This window comes from Heptranchias perlo, chromosome 12, assembly GCF_035084215.1.
Source record: "Heptranchias perlo isolate sHepPer1 chromosome 12, sHepPer1.hap1, whole genome shotgun sequence".
NCBI lineage: Eukaryota > Metazoa > Chordata > Chondrichthyes > Hexanchiformes > Hexanchidae > Heptranchias > Heptranchias perlo.
This window is the reverse complement of record NC_090336.1, coordinates 4,956,411-4,979,487: the sequence shown is the minus strand read 5'-3', so window position 1 is coordinate 4,979,487 and position 23,077 is coordinate 4,956,411. Positions and strand designations below refer to the sequence as shown.

The 23,077-nt window shown below is 56.5% G+C and overlaps 1 protein-coding gene across 1 annotated transcript in view; it reads left to right on the top strand.

The window, feature by feature from the left end:
• The window catches only part of LOC137328124 (CD82 antigen-like), a 290,065-nt gene that overhangs the window by 193,595 nt on the left and 73,393 nt on the right, over positions 1 to 23,077 (top strand). The window contains exon 3 of the mRNA XM_067994303.1: positions 14,683 to 14,755. Coding sequence (XP_067850404.1) covers positions 14,683 to 14,755 — 73 coding nt within the window. The remainder of the gene's footprint in view (positions 1 to 14,682; positions 14,756 to 23,077) is intronic.

Sequence of the window (23,077 nt, the reverse complement as noted above, 5' to 3'; positions counted from 1 at the left end):
CACACCCACTCTCGGTCAAACCCTGAGACCTATTCTCCAGTCCTCCAGCACAGATCCACTCTCAGTCAAACCCTGAGACCTATTCTCCAGTCCTCCAGCACACACCCACTCTCGGTCAAACCCTGAGACCTATTCTCCAGTCCTCCAGCACACACCCACTCTCGGTCAAACCCTGAGACCTATTCTCCAGTCCTCCAGCACAGATCGCTCTCGGTCAAACCCTGAGACCTATTCTCCAGTCCTCCAGCACACACCCACTCTCAGTCAAACCCTGAGACCTATTCTCCAGTCCTCCAGCACAGATCCACTCTCAGTCAAACCCTGAGACCTATTCTCCAGTCCTCCAGCACAGATCCACTCTCAGTCAAACCCTGAGACCTATTCTCCAGTCCTCCAGCACAGATCCACTCTCAGTCAAACCCTGAGACCTATTCTCCAGTCCTCCAGCACAGATCCACTCTCAGTCAAACCCTGAGACCTATTCTCCAGTCCTCCAGCACACACCCACTCTCGGTCAAACCCTGAGACCTATTCTCCAGTCCTCCAGCACAGATCCACTCTCAGTCAAACCCTGAGACCTATTCCCCAGTCCTCCAGCACACACCCACTCTCGGTCAAACCCTGAGACCTATTCTCCAGTCCTCCAGCACAGATCGCTCTCAGTCAAACCCTGAGACCTATTCTCCAGTCCTCCAGCACACACCCACTCTCAGTCAAACCCTGAGACCTATTCTCCAGTCCTCCAGCACAGATCCACTCTCAGTCAAACCCTGAGACCTATTCTCCAGTCCTCCAGCACAGATCCACTCTCGGTCAAACCCTGAGACCTATTCTCCAGTCCTCCAGCACACACCCACTCTCAGTCAAACCCTGAGACCTATTCTCCAGTCCTCCAGCACAGATCGCTCTCAGTCAAACCCTGAGACCTATTCTCCAGTCCTCCAGCACAGATCGCTCTCGGTCAAACCCTGAGACCTATTCTCCAGTCCTCCAGCACACACCCACTCTCAGTCAAACCCTGAGACCTATTCTCCAGTCCTCCAGCACAGATCCACTCTCAGTCAAACCCTGAGACCTATTCTCCAGTCCTCCAGCACAGATCCACTCTCAGTCAAACCCTGAGACCTATTCTCCAGTCCTCCAGCACAGATCCACTCTCAGTCAAACCCTGAGACCTATTCTCCAGTCCTCCAGCACAGATCCACTCTCAGTCAAACCCTGAGACCTATTCTCCAGTCCTCCAGCACACACCCACTCTCGGTCAAACCCTGAGACCTATTCTCCAGTCCTCCAGCACACACCCACTCTCAGTCAAACCCTGAGACCTATTCTCCAGTCCTCCAGCACAGATCCACTCTCAGTCAAACCCTGAGACCTATTCTCCAGTCCTCCAGCACACACCCACTCTCAGTCAAACCCTGAGACCTATTCTCCAGTCCTCCAGCACACACCCACTCTCGGTCAAACCCTGAGACCTATTCTCCAGTCCTCCAGCACAGATCGCTCTCAGTCAAACCCTGAGACCTATTCTCCAGTCCTCCAGCACACACCCACTCTCGGTCAAACCCTGAGACCTATTCTCCAGTCCTCCAGCACACACCCACTCTCAGTCAAACCCTGAGACCTATTCTCCAGTCCTCCAGCACACACCCACTCTCAGTCAAACCCTGAGACCTATTCTCCAGTCCTCCAGCACAGATCCACTCTCAGTCAAACCCTGAGACCTATTCTCCAGTCCTCCAGCACACACCCACTCTCGGTCAAACCCTGAGACCTATTCTCCAGTCCTCCAGCACAGATCGCTCTCGGTCAAACCCTGAGACCTATTCTCCAGTCCTCCAGCACAGACCCACTCTCAGTCAAACCCTGAGACCTATTCCCCAGGACCTCCAGCACAGATCCACTCTCAGTCAAACCCTGAGACCTATTCCCCAGTCCTCCAGCACACACCCACTCTCAGTCAAACCCTGAGACCTATTCTCCAGTCCTCCAGCACAGATCCACTCTCAGTCAAACCCTGAGACCTATTCTCCAGTCCTCCAGCACACACCCACTCTCAGTCAAACCCTGAGACCTATTCTCCAGTCCTCCAGCACAGATCCACTCTCAGTGAAACCCTGAGACCTATTCTCCAGTCCTCCAGCACACACCCACTCTCAGTCAAACCCTGAGACCTATTCTCCAGTCCTCCAGCACAGATCCACTCTCAGTCAAACCCTGAGACCTATTCTCCAGTCCTCCAGCACACACCCACTCTCGGTCAAACCCTGAGACCTATTCTCCAGTCCTCCAGCACACACCCACTCTCAGTCAAACCCTGAGACCTATTCTCCAGTCCTCCAGCACAGATCGCTCTCGGTCAAACCCTGAGACCTATTCTCCAGTCCTCCAGCACAGACCCACTCTCAGTCAAACCCTGAGACCTATTCTCCAGTCCTCCAGCACACACCCACTCTCAGTCAAACCCTGAGACCTATTCTCCAGTCCTCCAGCACAGATCCACTCTCAGTCAAACCCTGAGACCTATTCTCCAGTCCTCCAGCACACACCCACTCTCAGTCAAACCCTGAGACCTATTCTCCAGTCCTCCAGCACAGACCCACTCTCAGTCAAACCCTGAGACCTATTCTCCAGTCCTCCAGCACAGACCCACTCTCAGTCAAACCCTGAGACCTATTCTCCAGTCCTCCAGCACACACCCACTCTCAGTCAAACCCTGAGACCTATTCTCCAGTCCTCCAGCACACACCCACTCTCGGTCAAACCCTGAGACCTATTCTCCAGTCCTCCAGCACACATCGCTCTCAGTCAAACCCTGAGACCTATTCTCCAGTCCTCCAGCACACACCCACTCTCAGTCAAACCCTGAGACCTATTCTCCAGTCCTCCAGCACAGATCCACTCTCAGTCAAACCCTGAGACCTATTCTCCAGTCCTCCAGCACAGATCCACTCTCAGTCAAACCCTGAGACCTATTCTCCAGTCCTCCAGCACACACCCACTCTCAGTCAAACCCTGAGACCTATTCTCCAGTCCTCCAGCACACACCCACTCTCGGTCAAACCCTGAGACCTATTCTCCAGTCCTCCAGCACAGACCCACTCTCAGTCAAACCCTGAGACCTATTCTCCAGTCCTCCAGCACACACCCACTCTCAGTCAAACCCTGAGACCTATTCCCCAGTCCTCCAGCACACACCCACTCTCAGTCAAACCCTGAGACCTATTCTCCAGTCCTCCAGCACAGATCCACTCTCAGTCAAACCCTGAGACCTATTCTCCAGTCCTCCAGCACACACCCACTCTCGGTCAAACCCTGAGACCTATTCCCCAGTCCTCCAGCACAGATCGCTCTCAGTCAAACCCTGAGACCTATTCTCCAGTCCTCCAGCACACACCCACTCTCAGTCAAACCCTGAGACCTATTCTCCAGTCCTCCAGCACAGATCCACTCTCAGTCAAACCCTGAGACCTATTCTCCAGTCCTCCAGCACAGATCCACTCTCAGTCAAACCCTGAGACCTATTCTCCAGTCCTCCAGCACAGATCCACTCTCAGTCAAACCCTGAGACCTATTCTCCAGTCCTCCAGCACACACCCACTCTCAGTCAAACCCTGAGACCTATTCTCCAGTCCTCCAGCACACACCCACTCTCGGTCAAACCCTGAGACCTATTCTCCAGTCCTCCAGCACAGATCCACTCTCAGTCAAACCCTGAGACCTATTCTCCAGTCCTCCAGCACACACCCACTCTCGGTCAAACCCTGAGACCTATTCTCCAGTCCTCCAGCACACACCCACTCTCGGTCAAACCCTGAGACCTATTCTCCAGTCCTCCAGCACAGATCGCTCTCGGTCAAACCCTGAGACCTATTCTCCAGTCCTCCAGCACACACCCACTCTCAGTCAAACCCTGAGACCTATTCTCCAGTCCTCCAGCACAGATCCACTCTCAGTCAAACCCTGAGACCTATTCTCCAGTCCTCCAGCACAGATCCACTCTCAGTCAAACCCTGAGACCTATTCTCCAGTCCTCCAGCACAGATCCACTCTCAGTCAAACCCTGAGACCTATTCTCCAGTCCTCCAGCACAGATCCACTCTCAGTCAAACCCTGAGACCTATTCTCCAGTCCTCCAGCACACACCCACTCTCGGTCAAACCCTGAGACCTATTCTCCAGTCCTCCAGCACAGATCCACTCTCAGTCAAACCCTGAGACCTATTCCCCAGTCCTCCAGCACACACCCACTCTCGGTCAAACCCTGAGACCTATTCTCCAGTCCTCCAGCACAGATCGCTCTCAGTCAAACCCTGAGACCTATTCTCCAGTCCTCCAGCACACACCCACTCTCAGTCAAACCCTGAGACCTATTCTCCAGTCCTCCAGCACAGATCCACTCTCAGTCAAACCCTGAGACCTATTCTCCAGTCCTCCAGCACAGATCCACTCTCGGTCAAACCCTGAGACCTATTCTCCAGTCCTCCAGCACACACCCACTCTCAGTCAAACCCTGAGACCTATTCTCCAGTCCTCCAGCACAGATCGCTCTCAGTCAAACCCTGAGACCTATTCTCCAGTCCTCCAGCACAGATCGCTCTCGGTCAAACCCTGAGACCTATTCTCCAGTCCTCCAGCACACACCCACTCTCAGTCAAACCCTGAGACCTATTCTCCAGTCCTCCAGCACAGATCCACTCTCAGTCAAACCCTGAGACCTATTCTCCAGTCCTCCAGCACAGATCCACTCTCAGTCAAACCCTGAGACCTATTCTCCAGTCCTCCAGCACAGATCCACTCTCAGTCAAACCCTGAGACCTATTCTCCAGTCCTCCAGCACAGATCCACTCTCAGTCAAACCCTGAGACCTATTCTCCAGTCCTCCAGCACACACCCACTCTCGGTCAAACCCTGAGACCTATTCTCCAGTCCTCCAGCACACACCCACTCTCAGTCAAACCCTGAGACCTATTCTCCAGTCCTCCAGCACAGATCCACTCTCAGTCAAACCCTGAGACCTATTCTCCAGTCCTCCAGCACACACCCACTCTCAGTCAAACCCTGAGACCTATTCTCCAGTCCTCCAGCACACACCCACTCTCGGTCAAACCCTGAGACCTATTCTCCAGTCCTCCAGCACAGATCGCTCTCGGTCAAACCCTGAGACCTATTCTCCAGTCCTCCAGCACACACCCACTCTCGGTCAAACCCTGAGACCTATTCTCCAGTCCTCCAGCACACACCCACTCTCAGTCAAACCCTGAGACCTATTCTCCAGTCCTCCAGCACAGATCCACTCTCAGTCAAACCCTGAGACCTATTCTCCAGTCCTCCAGCACAGATCCACTCTCGGTCAAACCCTGAGACCTATTCTCCAGTCCTCCAGCACAGATCCACTCTCAGTCAAACCCTGAGACCTATTCTCCAGTCCTCCAGCACACACCCACTCTCAGTCAAACCCTGAGACCTATTCCCCAGGACCTCCAGCACACACCCACTCTCGGTCAAACCCTGAGACCTATTCTCCAGTCCTCCAGCACAGATCCACTCTCAGTCAAACCCTGAGACCTATTCTCCAGTCCTCCAGCACACACCCACTCTCAGTCAAACCCTGAGACCTATTCCCCAGGACCTCCAGCACAGATCCACTCTCAGTCAAACCCTGAGACCTATTCCCCAGGACCTCCAGCACACACCCACTCTCAGTCAAACCCTGAGACCTATTCTCCAGTCCTCCAGCACAGATCCACTCTCGGTCAAACCCTGAGACCTATTCCCCAGGACCTCCAGCACACACCCACTCTCAGTCAAACCCTGAGACCTATTCCCCAGGACCTCCAATATTTCTTGCTCCCTTTCCCTCGGGATCCTGGGCTGCACCGTCTCTTTTCCGCTCCCCACCTCAGTACTGTTGTTTTAAAATTGTAGTTGAGACTTGGTTTCTCAATGCCAACTTTCCCCAATAACTGGGGTCTGGAAAGAGAGACAGGATCGGGGAAGGTGCTGGTTAGGACAGGTTAGTGAAACTTGGGGAAGGGGCTGGTTAGGACAGGTTAGTGAAACTTGGGGTAGGGACTGGTTAGGACAGGTTAGTGAAACTTGGGGAAGGGGCTGGTTAGGACAGGTTAGTGAAACTTGGGGAAGGGGCTGGTTAGGACAGGTTAGTGAAACTTGGGGAAGTGGCTGGTTAGGACAGGTTAGTGAAACTTGGGGAAGGGGCTGGTTAGGACAGGTTAGTGAAACTTGGGGAAGGGGCTGGTTAGGACAGGTTAGTGAAACTTGGGGAAGGGGCTGGTTAGGACAGGTTAGTGAAACTTGGGGTAGGGGCTGGTTAGGACAGGTTAGTGAAACTTGGGGAAGGGGCTGGTTAGGACAGGTTAGTGAAACTTGGGGAAGGGGCTGGTTAGGACAGGTTAGTGAAACTTGGGGAAGGGGCTGGTTAGGACAGGTTAGTGAAACTTGGGGAAGGGGTTGGTTAGGACAGGTTAGTGAAACTTGGGGACGGAGCCAGTTAGGACAGGTTAGTGAAACTTGGGGAAGGGGTTGGTTAGGACAGGTTAGTGACACTTGAGGAAGGGGCAGGTTAGGACAGGTTAGTGAAACTTGGGGTAGGGGCTGGTTAGGACAGGTTAGTGAGACTCGGGGAAGGGGCTGGTTAGGACAGGTAAGTGGGACTCGGAGAAGGTGCTCGTTAGGACAGGTTAGTGAGATTCGGGGAAGGGACTGCTTCGGACAGGTTAATGAGACTCAGGGAAGGGGCTGGTTAGGACAGGTTAGTGAAACTTGGGGAAGGGGCTGGTTGGGACAGGTTAGTGAAACTTGGGGTAGAGGCTGGTTCGGACAGGTTAGTGAAACTTGGGGAAGGGGCTGGTTAGGACAGGTTAGTGAATCTCGGGGAAGGGGCTGGTTAGGACAGGTTAGTGAAACTCGGGGAAGGGGCTGGTTAGGACAGGTTAGTGAAACTTGGGGTAGGGGCTGGTTAGGACAGGTTAGTGAAACTTGGGGAAGTGGCTGGTTAGGACAGGTTAGTCAGACTCGGGGAAGGGGCTGGTTAGGATAGGTTAGAGAGACTCGGGGAAGGGGCTGGTTAGGACAGGTTAGTGGGACTCGGAGAAGGTGCTCGTTAGGACAGGTTAGTGAGATTCGGGGAAGGGGCTGCTTAGGACAGGTTAGTGAGTCTCGGGGAAGGGGCTGGTTAGGACAGGTTAGTGAGACTCGGAGAAGGTGCTCGTTAGGACAGGTTAGTGGGACTCGGAGAAGGTGCTCGTTAGGACAGGTTAGTGGGACTCGGAGAAGGTGCTCGTTAGGACAGGTTAGTGAGATTCGGGGAAGGGGCTGCTTAGGACAGGTTAATGAGACTCAGGGAAGGGGCTGGTTAGGACAGGTTAGTGAGACTCTGGGAAGGGGCTGGTTAGGACAGGCTAGTGAGGCTCAGGGAATGGGCTAGTTAGGATAGGTTAGTGAGATTTGGGAAAGTGGCTGGTTAGGACAGGTTAGTGAGACTTGGGAAAGGGGCTGGTTAGGACAGGTTAGTGAGACTCGGGGAAGGGGCGGTTAGGACAGGTTAGTGAGATTTGTGGAAGGGGCTGGTTAGGACAGGTTAGTGAGACTCGGGGAGGGGCCTGATTAGGACAGGTTGGTGAGACTCGGGGAAGGGACGGTTAGGACAGGTTAGTGAGATTTGGGGAAGCGGCTGGTTAGGACAGGTTAGTGATATTTGGCAAAGGGGCTGGTTAGGAGAGATCAGCGAGATTCGGGGAAGGGGCTCGTTAAGATAGGTCAGTGAGACTCGGAGATCGGGCTGGTTAGGACAGGTTAGTGAGACTCAGGGAAGGGGCTGGTTAGGACAGGTTAGTGAGACTTGGTGAAGGGGGTGATGAGGACAGGTTAGTGAGAATTGGGGATGTAACTAGTCAGGACAGGTTAGTGAGACATGGGGATGTGGCTGGTTAGGACAATTTAGTGAGACTTGGTGAATTGGGTGGTTAGGACAGGTCAGTGAGACTCTGGGAAGTGACTGGTTAGGATCGGTTATTGAGACTTGGGCATGTGGCTGATTAGGACAGGGGTAGTGAGGCCCGGGGAAGTGGCTGGTTAGGTCAGGTTAGTGAGACTTGGGGAATGGGCTGATTCAGACAGGCTGGTAAGACTCGGGGAAGGCCTGGTTAGGACAGGTTAGTGAGACTCGGAGAAGGGGCTCGTTAGGACAAGTTAGTGAGACTCGTGAAAGGGCTATTTAGGACAGGTTAGTGAGACTCGGTGAAAGGCCTGATTGGGAAAGGTTAGTGAGACTGGTGGAAGGGGATGGTTAGGACAGGGGTAGTGAGACTCGGGCAAGGTCTGGTTAGGACAGGTTAGTGAGACTCGAGGAAGGGGCTCGTTAGGACAGGTTAGTGAGACCCGGGAAAGGGCTATTTAGGACAGGTTAGTGAAACTCGGGGAAAAGCCTGGTTGGGACAGGTTAGTGAGACTCAGTGAAGGGGCTTGTTAGGGCAGGTTAGTGAGACTCGGGGAAGGGGATGGTTAGGACAGGTTAGTGAGACTCGGTGAAAAGCCTGGTTATGACAGGTTAGTGAGACTCGAGGAAGGGGCTCGTTAGGGCAGGTTAGTGAGACTCGGGGAAGGGGATGGTTAGGACAGGTTAGTGAGACTCGGTGAAAAGCCTGGTTATGACAGGTTAGTGAGACTCGGGGAAGGGCTGGTTCAGACAGGTTAGTGAGACTCGGGGAAGGGGATGGTTAGGACAGGTTAGTGAGACTCGGTGAAAAGCCTGGTTAGGACAGGTTAATGAGACTCGGGGATGGGGATGGTTAGGACAGGTTAGTGAGACTCGGGGAAGGGCTGGTTAGGACAGGTTAGTGAGACTCAGGTAAATACTTACTTGAATACTTGTCCCTGTTTTTTTGTAGGTTTACCTGTTGACAGCTCAACCCAGATTAACGGGTTCAGATCAAATCTGAGCCGCACTTAAATTTAAAATCTTCGTTTTTGTCCGATCTTTCTCCTTCTCAAACTTAATCTCAATCTCTATCATATTATGGTCACTGCAAAATGCTCCCTTACTGTCCGATAATTAAATAATTCTGACTCATTACTAAATCTAGTGTGGCCTGTTCCCTTGTCAGTTCTAAAATATAGTGGCCTCGATATTAACCCACCCGTGGCAGCAGGAGAGGGTCAGGGAAGGGGCTGAAAATTAAAAATCATGAATCGTGTCCCCAACCGGCCGTGTACACCCCTGCCACCATTTTACAGCAGCGGGGAGCGAGGCGCGTCTGTGTCCCACCTTGGAGAGACTTCTTATAATATTTAAAACAGGCTTCCGCAGTGCTGTTGGGAGCTTGATTTAAATTTAACTGCTGCTGACTGGGTTGCCCAGGGTTTGGGAAAGCAGGCAGTGAGATGGCGATGGGCCAGGAGGAGCAGGCGTCCTTCCCTCCAGTCCCTCGAGCAAACCTTCTGCCCATCTTGGCCTCTCCTCACTGCCACGATCGTCCCACCACCCCCACCAAGCCCCGATCTTCCCCTCCTTCCCGATCGCTGGGCTCCAACCACCCCCCAGCAAGCCCGTCAGGCTGGCCAGCTGCCGGGCTGGGAACGGAATTCAAAAACGATAATGAGATCCTGCTGTTAAATTCGGCAGGATCTCCACGTCCCTGGGATTTCCGTGTTTTCCCCCACCCGTCCCGTAACCGCATTCCCTCCCCGTAAATATCGGGGCCCTCGTTTCAGAAACCTATCCTGGATACACTCCAGAAATTCATTGCCTTTACAACTTGAGCTACTTTGCGTCCCCCGTTATAACCACTTGGCCTTTGCTCCATGCTTCCCGGAACTCCGTATTTTGCATCCCACGACTGCAGCCCTGCTCTCAGGAGGTCGGGAGACAACTCCCACCACAGTCTTGCATCCTTTGCTGTCCCTTAATTCCACCAGAGTGTTCCCACTGCCTGCTCACCTTTATCCTTTCTTTCAACTCCTTTCCCTATTTCCCTGTCCTTTCCAAACGCCTTATGACCTGGAACATGAAACTCATATTCCTGCCCAGTTTGTAGCCGGGACTCTGTAATGGCAACTACTCCCATACCCTCTGTGTTTCGAATTCGCATCTTTTATTCCTTATAATCCGTAGATTTGTGTAAAGAACTCGGATTTGATTAACTCTCCCCACTCCACCCAAACCCACTGACAGGGATTATCTCACAGTTTGAACTGCTCTCACTTTTTGTTAATTTTCACCTCTCCTGTGTTATTTATATCAGGTATATTATTAATTCTTATTATCTGAACTTGGATTATTCAGACCTCTTTTTGCACTCTGACCTTTGCTCTCATCTCTTTTTCTTATCTTTAGGTATATTAGTTTGACCATTATTTCGAGCCAGACCCTGCTCCTTCCCCCTTCACTGATTTAAAATCCTTTCTACAGTCCGATTTATCCTTTCCACTGGACCTTGGTCCCAGCCAAGTTCAGGCACAGTCCGACATCCATTACACTGGGAAACTGGGAGCAGAAGTGGCCACCCCAGGGAGCGAGTGTCAATGTCCAGGTCTCCCCCCAGGGAGCGAGTGTCAATGTCCGGGTCTCCCCCCAGGGAGCGAGTGTCAATGTCCGGGTCTCTCCCCAGGGAGCGAGTGTCAATGTCCGGGTCTCCCCCCAGGGAGCGAGTGTCAATGTCCGTGTCTCCCCCCAGGGAGCGAGTGTCAATGTCCAGGTCTCCCCCCAGGGAGCGAGTGTCAATGTCCGGGTCTCCCCCCAGGGAGCGAGTGTCAATGTCCGAGTCTCCCCCCGGGGAGCGAGTGTCAATGTCCGGGTCTCCCCCCGGGGAGCGAGTGTCAATGTCCGAGTCTCCCCCCGGGGAGCGAGTGTCAATGTCCGGGTCTCCCCCCGGGGACCGAGTGTCAATGTCCGGGTCTCCCCCCGGGGAGCGAGTGTCAATGTCCGAGTCTCCCCCCAGGGAGCGAGTGTCAATGTCCGGGTCTCCCCCCAGGGAGCGAGTGTCAATGTCCGGGTCTCCCCCCAGGGAGCGAGTGTCAATGTCCGGGTCTCCCCCCCAGGGAGCGAGTGTCAATGTCCGGGTCTCCCCCCAGGGAGCGAGTGTCAATGTCCGGGTCTCCCCCTCAGGGAGCGAGTGTCAATGTCCGGGTCCCCCCCAGGGAGCGAGTGTCAATGTCCGGGTCTCCCCCCGGGGAGCGAGTGTCAATGTCCGGGTCTCCCCCCGGGGAGCGAGTGTCAATGTCCGGGTCTCCCCCCTGGGAGCGAGTGTCAATGTCCGAGTCTCCCCCCAGGGAGCGAGTGTCAATGTCCGAGTTTCCCCCCAGGGAGCGAGTGTCAATGTCCGAGTCTCCCCCCAGGGAGCGAGTGTCAATGTCCGGGTCTCCCCCCAGGGAGCGAGTGTCAATGTCTGGGTCTCCCCCCAGGGAGCGAGTGTCAATGTCCGAGTCTCCCCCCAGGGAGCGAGTGTCAATGTCCGGGTCTCCCCCCAGGGAGCGAGTGTCAATGTCCGTGTCTCCCCCCAGGGAGCGAGTGGCAATGTCCAGTTCTCCCCCCGGGGAGCGAGTGTCAATGTCCGGGTCTCCCCCCGGAGAGCGAGTGTCAATGTCCGTGTCTCCCCCCAGGGAGCGAGTGTCAATGTCCGAGTCTCCCCCCAGGGATCGAGTGTCAATGTCCGAGTTTCCCCCCAGGGAGCGAGTGTCAATGTCCGAGTCTCCCCCCAGGGAGCAAGTGTCAATGTCCGGGTCTCCCCCCAGGGAGCGAGTGTCAATGTCCGGGTCTCCCCCCAGGGAGTGAGTGTCAATGTCCGGGTCTCCCCCCGGGGAGCGAGTGTCAATGTCCGGGGAGCGAGTGCCAATGTCCGAGTCTCCCCCCAGGGAGCGAGTGTCAATGTCCGGGTCTCCCCCCAGGGAGCGAGTGCCAATGTCCGGGTCTCCCCCCAGGGAGCGAGTGTCAATGTCCGGGTCTCCCCCCAGGGAGCGAGTGTCATTGTCCGGGTCTCCCCCCAGGGAGGGAGTGTCAATGTCTGGGTCTCCCCCCAGGGAGCGAGTGTCAATGTCCGGGTCTCCCCCCAGGGAGCGAGTGTCAATGTGCGGGTCTCCCCCCAGGGATCGAGTGTCAATGTCCGGGTCTCCCCCCAGGGGGCGAGTGTCAATGTCCGGGTCTCCCCCCATGGAGCGAGTGTCAATGTCCGGGTCTCCCCCCGGGGAGCGAGTGTCAATGTCCAGGTCTCCCCCCGGAGAGCGAGTGTCAATGTCCGGGTCTCCCCCCAGGGAGTAAGGGTCAATGTCCCAGTCTCCCCCCAGGGAGCGAGTGTCAATGTCCGGGTCTCCCCCCGGGGAGCGAGTGTCAATGTCCGGGTCTCCCCCCGGGGAGCGAGTGTCAATGTCCAGGTCTCCCCCCGGGGAGCGAGTGTCAATGTCCGGGTCTCCCCCCAGGGAGCGAGTGTCAATGTCCGGGTCTCCCCCCGGGGAGCGAGTGTCAATGTCCGGGTCTCCCCCCGGGGAGCGAGTGCCAATGTCCGGGTCTCCCCCCGGGGAGCGAGTGTCAATGTCCGGGTCTCCCCCCGGGGAGCGAGTGTCAATTTCCGAGTCTCCCCCCGGGGAGCGAGTGTCAATGTCCGAGTGTCCCCCCAGGGAGCGAGTGTCAATGTCCGAGTCTCCCCCCAGGGAGCGAGTGTCAATGTCCGGGTCTCCCCCCAGGGAGCGAGTGTCAATGTCCGGGTCTCCCCCCAGGGAGCGAGTGTCAATGTCCGGGTCTCCCCCCAGGGAGCGAGTGTCAATGTCCGGGTCTCCCCCCAGGGAGCGAGTGTCAATGTCCGGGTCTCCCCCCGGGGGAGCGAGTGTCAATGTCCGGGTCTCCCCCCGGGGGAGCGAGTGTCAATGTCCGGGTCTCCCCCCAGGGAGCGAGTGTCAATGTCCGGGTCTCCCCCCAGGGAGCGAGTGTCAATGTCCGGGTCTCCCCCCAGGGAGCGAGTGTCAATGTCCGGGTCTCCCCCCAGGGAGCGAGTGTCAATGTCCGGGTCTCCCCCCAGGGAGCGAGTGTCAATGTCCGGCTCTCCCCCCAGGGAGCGAGTGTCATTGTCCTGGTCTCCCCCCAGGGAGCGAGTGTCAATGTCCGGGTCTCCCCCCAGGGAGCGAGTGTCAATGTCCGTGTCTCCCCCCAGGGAGCGAGTGTCAATGTCCAGGTCTCCCCCCAGGGAGCGAGTGTCAATGTCCGGGTCTCCCCCCAGGGAGCGAGTGTCAATGTCCGAGTCTACCCTCAGGGAGCGAGTGTCAATGTCCGAGTCTCCCCCCGGGGAGCGAGTGTCAATGTCCAGGTCTCCCCCCAGGGAGCAAGGGTCAATGTCCGGGTCTCCCCCCAGGGAGCGAGTGTCAATGTCCGAGTCTCCCCCCAGGGAGCGAGTGTCAATGTCCGGGTCTCCCCCCAGGGAGCGAGTGTCAATGTCCGGGTCTCCCCCCGGGGAGCGAGTGTCAATGTCCGGGTCTCCCCCCAGGGAGCGAGTGTCAATGTCCGGGTCTCCCCCGAGGGAGCGAGTGTCAATGTCCGGGTCTCCCCCCATGGAGCGAGTGTCAATGTCCGGGTCTCCCCCCAGGGAGCGAGTGTCAATGTCCGGGTCTCCCCCAAGGGAGCGAGTGTCAATGTCCGGGTCTCCCCCTAGGGAGCGAGTGCCAATGTCTGGGATTTCCCCCCAGGGAGCGAGTGTCAATGACACTCCCCCCATCTCTACAGAGATACAGTTGGCCCCACACTCCCCCGTCTCTATGGAGATACAGTAGGCCCCACACTCCCCCCGTCTCTATGGTGATACAGTAGCCCCACATTCCCCCCGTCTCTATGGTGATACAGTTGGCCCCACACTGCCCCCGTCTCTATGGCGACACTGTAGGCCTCACATTCCCCCTGTCTCTATGGTGATACAGTAGGCCCCACACTGCCCCCGTCTCTATGGTGATACAGTAGCCCCACACCGTCCCTGTCTCTATGGTGATAAAGTTGACCCCACACTGCCCCCGTCTCTATGGCGACACTGTAGGCCCCACACTCCCCCTGTCTCTATGGTGATACAGTAGGCCTCACACTGCCCCCTTCTCTATGGTGATACAGTAGCCCCACACCGTCCCTGTCTCTATGGTGATACAGTAGGCCCCACACTGCCCCCGTCTCTATGGTGATACAGTAGCCCCACACTGTCCCTGTCTCTATGGCGACACTGTAGGCCTCACATTCCCCCCTTCTCTATGATGATACAGTAGGCCCCAAACTCACCCTGTCTCTATGGAGGTCCAGTAGGCCCCAAACTCACCCTGTCTCTATGGAGGTCCAGTAGGCCCTGAACTCACCCTGTCTCTATGGAGGTCCAGTAGGCCCTGAACTCACCCTGTCTCTATGGAGGTCCAGTAGGCCCCAAACTCACCCTGTCTCTATGGAGGTCCAGTAGGCCGTGCTCTCTCCACCGACATGTTACCAGCTGATTTCAACATTGGATTTCCCTTTTCCATAATTGGAGACTGACCGTTCTAAACCGGGAGCCTCTGCACTGATCAATGACAAGCCCACCACTGGGACCTTTTAAAGAGCGTCACACCACAGGGGACCCCTTTTAAACAGGGTCTCTCTTCCTCAGTGTTCCCCTTTAACCTGTAGTTTGTTGGTGCCTGTGATGGATCCAACTGTTTGATTTTACAGATTCTCGGAGCTGTTATCCTGGGCTTCGGGTTGTGGATTCTCCTTGACAACACCACTTTTATCGCCGTCTTGCGTGAGTATCGACAGAAATGCTGCTCAGTCCTTCGGTGGAGGGAGTGTGGGCTCTATAAAGGAACCAACAAGAGCTGTGGGGCTTTACCCCTTTTACAATTTCAAGGGGGGTTTAATGGGTAATTTCAGAGCCATATCAGTTAAAAGTGAACCAGAACTGATATCCTGAGCTCATCACTCCGACAGATATCAACACTGTCCTGATTTCACCTTCAATCTGCAGCCTCTGACTCTCAAACAGGTGGATTCAGACAGTGCCCGTCTCTCCCCCGACGCTGGACTGGTTTTGAGACAGTGCCCATCTCTCCCCCGAGACTGGACTGGTTTTGAGACAGTGCCCGTCTCTTCCCCGAGACTGGACTGGTTCTGAGACAGTGCCCGTCTCTCCCCCGACTCTGGACTGGTTTTGAGACAGTGCCCGTCTCTCCCCCGACACTGTACTGGTTTTGAGACAGTGCCCATCTCTCCCCCGAGACTGGACTGGTTTTGAGACAGTGCCCGTCTCTCCCCCGAGACTGGACTGGTTTTGAGACAGTGCCCGTCTCTCCCCCGAGACTGGACTGGTTTTGAGACAGTGCCCGTCTCTCCCCCGAGACTGGACTGGTTTTGAGACAGTGCCCGTCTCTTCCCCGACTCTGGACTGGTTTTGAGACAGTGCCCGTCTCTCCCCCGAGACTGGACTGGTTTTGAGACAGTGCCCGTCTCTCCCCCGAGACTGGACTGGTTTTGAGACAGTGCCCGTCTCTCCCCCGAGACTGGACTGGATTTGAGACAGTGCCCGTCTCTCCCCCGACTCTGGACTGGTTTTGAGACAGTGCCCGTCTCTTCCCCGACTCTGGACTGGTTTTGAGACAGTGCCCGTCTCTCCCCCGGCACTGGACTGGTTTTGAGACAGTGCCCGTCTCTCCCCCGACTCTGGACTGGTTTTGAGACAGTGCCCGTCTCTCCCCCGAGACTGGACTTGGTTTGAGACAGTGCCCGTCTCTCCCCCGAGACTGGACTGGTTTTGAGACTGTGCCCGTCTCTCCCCCGAGACTGGACTGGTTTTGAGACAGTGCCCGTCTCTCCCCCGAGACTGGACTGGATTTGAGACAGTGCCCGTCTCTCCCCCGACTCTGGACTGGTTTTGAGACAGTGCCCGTCTCTTCCCCGACTCTGGACTGGTTTTGAGACAGTGCCCGTCTCTCCCCCGACTATGGACTGGTTTTGAGACAGTGCCCGTCTCTCCCCCGAGACTGGACTTGGTTTGAGACAGTGCCTGTCTCTCCCCCGAGACTGGACTTGGTTTGAGACAGTGCCCGTCTCTCCCCCGAGACTGGACTGGTTTTGAGACAGTGCCCGTCTCTCCCCCGAGACTCGACTGGTTTTGAGACAGTGCCCGTCTCTCCCCCGGCACTGGACTGGTTTTGAGACAGTGCCCGTCTCTCCCCCGAGACTGGAGTTGTTTTGAGACAGTGCCCGTCTCTCACCCGAGACTGGACTGGTTTTGAGACAGTGCCCGTCTCTCCCCCGAGACTGGACTGGATTTGAGACAGTGCCCGTCTCTCCCACGAGACTGGACTGGTTTTGAGACAGTGCCCGTCTCTCCCCCAAGACTGGACTGGTTTTGAGACAGTGCCCGTCTCTCCCCCAAGACTGGACTGGTTTTGAGACAGTGCCCGTCTCTCCCCCGACGCTGGACTTGTTTTGAGACAGTGCCCATCTCTCCCCCGAGACTGGACTGGTTTTGAGACAGTGCCTGTCTCTTCCCCGAGACTGGACTGGTTCTGAGACAGTGCCCGTCTCTCCCCCGACTCTGGACTGGTTTTGAGACAGTGCCCGTCTCTCCCCCGACACTGTACTGGTTTTGAGACAGTGCCCATCTCTCCCCCGAGACTGGACTGGTTTTGAGACAGTGCCCGTCTCTCCCCCGAGACTGGACTGGTTTTGAGACAGTGCCCGTCTCTCCCCCGAGACTGGACTGGTTTTGAGACAGTGCCCGTCTCTTCCCCGACTCTGGACTGGTTTTGAGACAGTGCCCGTCTCTCCCCCGAGACTGGACTGGTTTTGAGACAGTGCCCGTCTCTCCCCCGAGACTGGACTGGTTTTGAGACAGTGCCCGTCTCTCCCCCGAGACTAGACTGGATTTGAGACAGTGCCCGTCTCTCCCCCGACTCTGGACTGGTTTTGAGACAGTGCCCGTCTCTTCCCCGACTCTGGACTGGTTTTGAGACAGTGCCCGTCTCTCCCCCGGCACTGGACTGGTTTTGAGACAGTGCCCGTCTCTCCCCCGACTCTGGACTGGTTTTGAGACAGTGCCCGTCTCTCCCCCGAGACTGGACTTGGTTTGAGACAGTGCCCGTCTCTCCCCCGACTCTGGACTGGTTTTGAGACTGTGCCCGTCTCTCCCCCGAGACTGGACTGGTTTTGAGACAGTGCCCGTCTCTCCCCCGAGACTGGACTGGATTTGAGACAGTGCCCGTCTCTCCCCCGACTCTGGACTGGTTTTGAGACAGTGCCCGTCTCTTCCCCGACTCTGGACTGGTTTTGAGACAGTGCCCGTCTCTCCCCCGACTATGGACTGGTTTTGAGACAGTGCCCGTCTCTCCCCCGAGACTGGACTTGGTTTGAGACAGTGCCTGTCTCTCCCCCGAGACTGGACTTGGTTTGAGACAGTGCCCGTCTCTCCCCCGAGACTGGACTGGTTTTGAGACAGTGCCCGTCTCTCCCCCGAGACTCGACTGGTTTTGAGACAGTGCCCGTCTCTCCCCCGGCACTGGACTGGTTTTGAGACAGTGCCCGTCTCTCCCCCGAGACTGGAGTTGTTTTGAGACAGTGCCCGTCTCTCACCCGAGACTGGACTGGTTTTGAGACAGTGCCCGTCTCTCCCCCGAGACTGGACTGGATTTGAGACAGTGCCCGTCTCTCCCACGAGACTGGACTGGTTTTGAGACAGTGCCCGTCTCTCCCCCAAGACTGGACTGGTTTTGAGACAGTGCCCGTCTCTCCCCCAAGACTGGACTGGTTTTGAGACAGTGCCCGTCTCTCCCCCGAGACTGGACTGTTTTTGAGACAATGCCAGTGTCTCCGCTGACACTGGACTGGTTTTGAGACAGTGCCAGTGTCTCCACTGACACTGGACTGGTTTTGAGACAGTGCCAGTGTTTCCGCTGACACTGGACTGGTTTTGAGATGGTGCCAGTGTCTCCACTGACACTGGACTGGTTTTGAGACAGTGCCAGTGTCTCCACTGACACTGGACTGGTTTTGAGACGGTGCCAGTGTCTCCACTGACACTGGACTGGTTTTGAGACGGTGCCAGTGTCTCCGCTGACACTGGACTGGTTTTGAGACGGTGCCAGTGTCTCCACTGACACTGGACTGGTTTTGAGACAGTGCCAGTGTCTCCGCTGACACTGGACTGGTTTTGAGACAGTGCCAGTGTCTCCCCCGACTCTGGACTGGTTTTGAGACAGTGCCCGTCTCTCCCCCGAGACTGGACTTGTTTTGAGACAGTGCCCGTCTCTCCCCCGAGACTGGACTGGTTTTGAGACAGTGCCCGTCTCTCCCCCGAGACTGGACTGGTTTTGAGACAGTGCCCGTCTCTCCCCCGGCACTGGACTGGTTTTGAGACAGTGCCCGTCTCTCCCCCGGCACTGGACTGGTTTTGAGACAGTGCCCGTCTCCCCCCCGAGACTGGACTGGATTTGAGACAGTGCCCGTCTCTACCCCGACACTGGACTGGTTTTGAGACAGTGCCCATCTCTCCCCCGAGACTGGACTTGTTTTGGGACAGTACCCCTCTCTCCGCTGACACTGGACTGGTTTTGAGATGGTGCCAGTGTCTCCACTGACACTGGACTGGTTTTGAGACAGTGCCAGTGTCTCCACTGACACTGGACTGGTTTTGAGACGGTGCCAGTGTCTCCACTGACACTGGACTGGTTTTGAGACGGTGCCAGTGTCTCCGCTGACACTGGACTGGTTTTAAGACGGTGCCAGTGTCTCCACTGACACTGGACTGGTTTTGAGACAGTGCCAGTGTCTTCGCTGACACTGGACTGGTTTTGAGACAGTGCCAGTGTCTCCACCGACTCTGGACTGGTTTTGAGACAGTGCCCGTCTCTCCCCCGAGACTGGACTGGTTTTGAGACAGTGCCAGTCTCTCCCCCGGCACTGGACTGGTTTTGAGACAGTGCCCGTCTCTCCCCCGGCACTGGACTGGTTTTGAGACAGTGCCCGTCTCCCCCCCGAGACTGGACTGGATTTGAGACAGTGCCCGTCTCTACCCCGACACTGGACTGGTTTTGAGACAGTGCCCGTCTCTCCCCCGAGACTGGACTTGTTTTGGGACAGTACCCCTCTCTCCCCCGAGACTGGACTGGTTTTGAGACAGTGCCCATCTCTCCCCCGAGACTGGACTGGTTTTGAGACAGTGCCCATCTCTCCCCCGAGACTGGACTTGATTTGAGACAGTGCCCGTCTCTCCCCCGAGACTGGACTGGTTTTGAGACAGTGCCCGTCTCTCCCCCGGCACTGGACTGGTTTTGAGACAGTGCCCGTCTCTCCCCTGAGACTGGGCTTGTTTTGAGACAGTGCCCGTCTCTCCCCCGAGAATGGACTGGATTTGAGACAGTGCCCGTCTCTCCCCCGAGACTGGACTGGTTTTGAGACAGTGCCCGTCTCTTCCCCGACTCTGGACTGGTTTTGAGACAGTGCCCGTCTCTCCCCCGAGACTGGACTGGTTTTGAGACAGTGCCCGTCTCTCCCCCGAGACTGGACTGGTTTTGAGACAGTGTCCGTCTCTCCCCCGAGACTGGACTGGATTTGAGACAGTGCCCGTCTCTCCCCCGACTCTGGACTGGTTTTGAGACAGTGCCCGTCTCTTCCCCGACTCTGGACTGGTTTTGAGACAGTGCCCGTCTCTCCCCCGGCACTGGACTGGTTTTGAGACAGTGCCCGTCTCTCCCCCGACTCTGGACTGGTTTTGAGACAGTGCCCGTCTCTCCCCCGAGACTGGACTTGGTTTGAGACAGTGCCCGTCTCTCCCCCGAGACTGGACTGGTTTTGAGACAGTGCCCGTCTCTCCCCCGAGACTGGACTGGATTTGAGACAGTGCCCGTCTCTCCCCCGACTCTGGACTGGTTTTGAGACAGTGCCCGTCTCTTCCCCGACTCTGGACTGGTTTTGAGACAGTGCCCGTCTCTCCCCCGACTCTGGACTGGTTTTGAGACAGTGCCCATCTCTCCCCCGAGACTGGACTTGGTTTGAGACAGTGCCCGTCTCTCCCCCGAGACTGGACTGGTTTTGAGACAGTGCCCGTCTCTCCCCCGAGACTCGACTGGTTTTGAGACAGTGCCCGTCTCTCCCCCGGCACTGGACTGGTTTTGAGACAGTGCCCGTCTCTCCCCCGAGACTGGAGTTGTTTTGAGACAGTGCCCGTCTCTCACCCGAGACTGGACTGGTTTTGAGACAGTGCCCGTCTCTCCCCCGAGACTGGACTGGATTTGAGACAGTGCCCGTCTCTCCCCCGAGACTGGACTGGTTTTGAGACAGTGCCCGTCTCTCCCCCAAGACTGGACTGGTTTTGAGACAGTGCCCGTCTCTCCCCCGAGACTGGACTGGTTTTGAGACAGTGCCCGTCTCTCCCCCGAGACTGGACTGTTTTTGAGACAATGCCAGTGTCTCCGCTGACACTGGACTGGTTTTGAGACAGTGCCAGTGTCTCCACTGACACTGGACTGGTTTTGAGACAGTGCCAGTGTCTCCGCTGACACTGGACTGGTTTTGAGATGGTGCCAGTGTCTCCACTGACACTGGACTGGTTTTGAGACAGTGCCAGTGTCTCCACTGACACTGGACTGGTTTTGAGACGGTGCCAATGTCTCCACTGACACTGGACTGGTTTTGAGACGGTGCCAGTGTCTCCGCTGACACTGGACTGGTTTTGAGACGGTGCCAGTGTCTCCGCTGACACTGGACTGGTTTTGAGACAGTGCCAGTGTCTCCGCTGACACTGGACTGGTTTTGAGACAGTGCCCGTCTCTCCCCCGAGCCTGGACTTGTTTTGAGACAGTGCCCGTCTCTCCCCCGAGGCTGGACTGGTTTTGAGACAGTGCCCATCTCTCCCCCGGCACTGGACTGGTTTTGAGACAGTGCCCGTCTCTCCCCCGGCACTGGACTGGTTTTGAGACAGTGCCCGTCTCCCCCCCGAGACTGGACTGGTTTTGAGACAGTGCCCATCTCTCCCCCGAGACTGGACTTGTTTTGGGACAGTGCCCGTCTCTCCCCCGAGACTGGACTGGTTTTGAGACAGTGCCCGTCTCTCCCCCGGCACTGGACTGGTTTTGAGACAGTGCCCGTCTCTCCCCTGAGACTGGGCTTGTTTTGAGACAGTGCCCGTCTCTCCCCCGAGAATGGACTGGATTTGAGACAGTGCCCGTCTCTCCCCCGAGACTGGACTGGTTTTGAGACAGTGCCCGTCTCTTCCCCGACTCTGGACTGGTTTTGAGACAGTGCCCGTCTCTCCCCCGAGACTGGACTGGTTTTGAGACAGTGCCCGTCTCTCCCCCGAGACTGGACTGGTTTTGAGACAGTGCCCGTCTCTCCCCCGAGACTGGACTGGATTTGAGACAGTGCCCGTCTCTCCCCCGACTCTGGACTGGTTTTGAGACAGTGCCCGTCTCTTCCCCGACTCTGGACTGGTTTTGAGACAGTGCCCGTCTCTCCCCCGGCACTGGACTGGTTTTGAGACAGTGCCCGTCTCTCCCCCGACTCTGGACTGGTTTTGAGACAGTGCCCGTCTCTCCCCCGAGACTGGACTTGGTTTGAGACAGTGCCCGTCTCTCCCCCGAGACTGGACTGGTTTTGAGACAGTGCCCGTCTCTCCCCCGAGACTGGACTGGATTTGAGACAGTGCCCGTCTCTCCCCCGACTCTGGACTGGTTTTGAGACAGTGCCCGTCTCTTCCCCGACTCTGGACTGGTTTTGAGACAGTGCCCGTCTCTCCCCCGACTCTGGACTGGTTTTGAGACAGTGCCCATCTCTCCCCCGAGACTGGACTTGGTTTGAGACAGTGCCCGTCTCTCCCCCGAGACTGGACTGGTTTTGAGACAGTGCCCGTCTCTCCCCCGAGACTCGACTGGTTTTGAGACAGTGCCCGTCTCTCCCCCGGCACTGGACTGGTTTTGAGACAGTGCCCGTCTCTCCCCCGAGACTGGAGTTGTTTTGAGACAGTGCCCGTCTCTCACCCGAGACTGGACTGGTTTTGAGACAGTGCCCGTCTCTCCCCCGAGACTGGACTGGATTTGAGACAGTGCCCGTCTCTCCCCCGAGACTGGACTGGTTTTGAGACAGTGCCCGTCTCTCCCCCAAGACTGGACTGGTTTTGAGACAGTGCCCGTCTCTCCCCCGAGACTGGACTGGTTTTGAGACAGTGCCCGTCTCTCCCCCGAGACTGGACTGTTTTTGAGACAATGCCAGTGTCTCCGCTGACACTGGACTGGTTTTGAGACAGTGCCAGTGTCTCCACTGACACTGGACTGGTTTTGAGACAGTGCCAGTGTCTCCGCTGACACTGGACTGGTTTTGAGATGGTGCCAGTGTCTCCACTGACACTGGACTGGTTTTGAGACAGTGCCAGTGTCTCCACTGACACTGGACTGGTTTTGAGACGGTGCCAATGTCTCCACTGACACTGGACTGGTTTTGAGACGGTGCCAGTGTCTCCGCTGACACTGGACTGGTTTTGAGACGGTGCCAGTGTCTCCGCTGACACTGGACTGGTTTTGAGACAGTGCCAGTGTCTCCGCTGACACTGGACTGGTTTTGAGACAGTGCCCGTCTCTCCCCCGAGCCTGGACTTGTTTTGAGACAGTGCCCGTCTCTCCCCCGAGGCTGGACTGGTTTTGAGACAGTGCCCATCTCTCCCCCGGCACTGGACTGGTTTTGAGACAGTGCCCGTCTCTCCCCCGGCACTGGACTGGTTTTGAGACAGTGCCCGTCTCCCCCCCGAGACTGGACTGGTTTTGAGACAGTGCCCATCTCTCCCCCGAGACTGGACTTGTTTTGGGACAGTACCCCTCTCTCCGCTGACACTGGACTGGTTTTGAGATGGTGCCAGTGTCTCCACTGACACTGGACTGGTTTTGAGACAGTGCCAGTGTCTCCACTGACACTGGACTGGTTTTGAGACGGTGCCAGTGTCTCCACTGACACTGGACTGGTTTTGAGACGGTGCCAGTGTCTCCGCTGACACTGGATTGGTTTTGAGACGGTGCCAGTGTCTCCACTGACACTGCACTGGTTTTGAGACAGTGCCAGTGTCTCCGCTGACACTGGACTG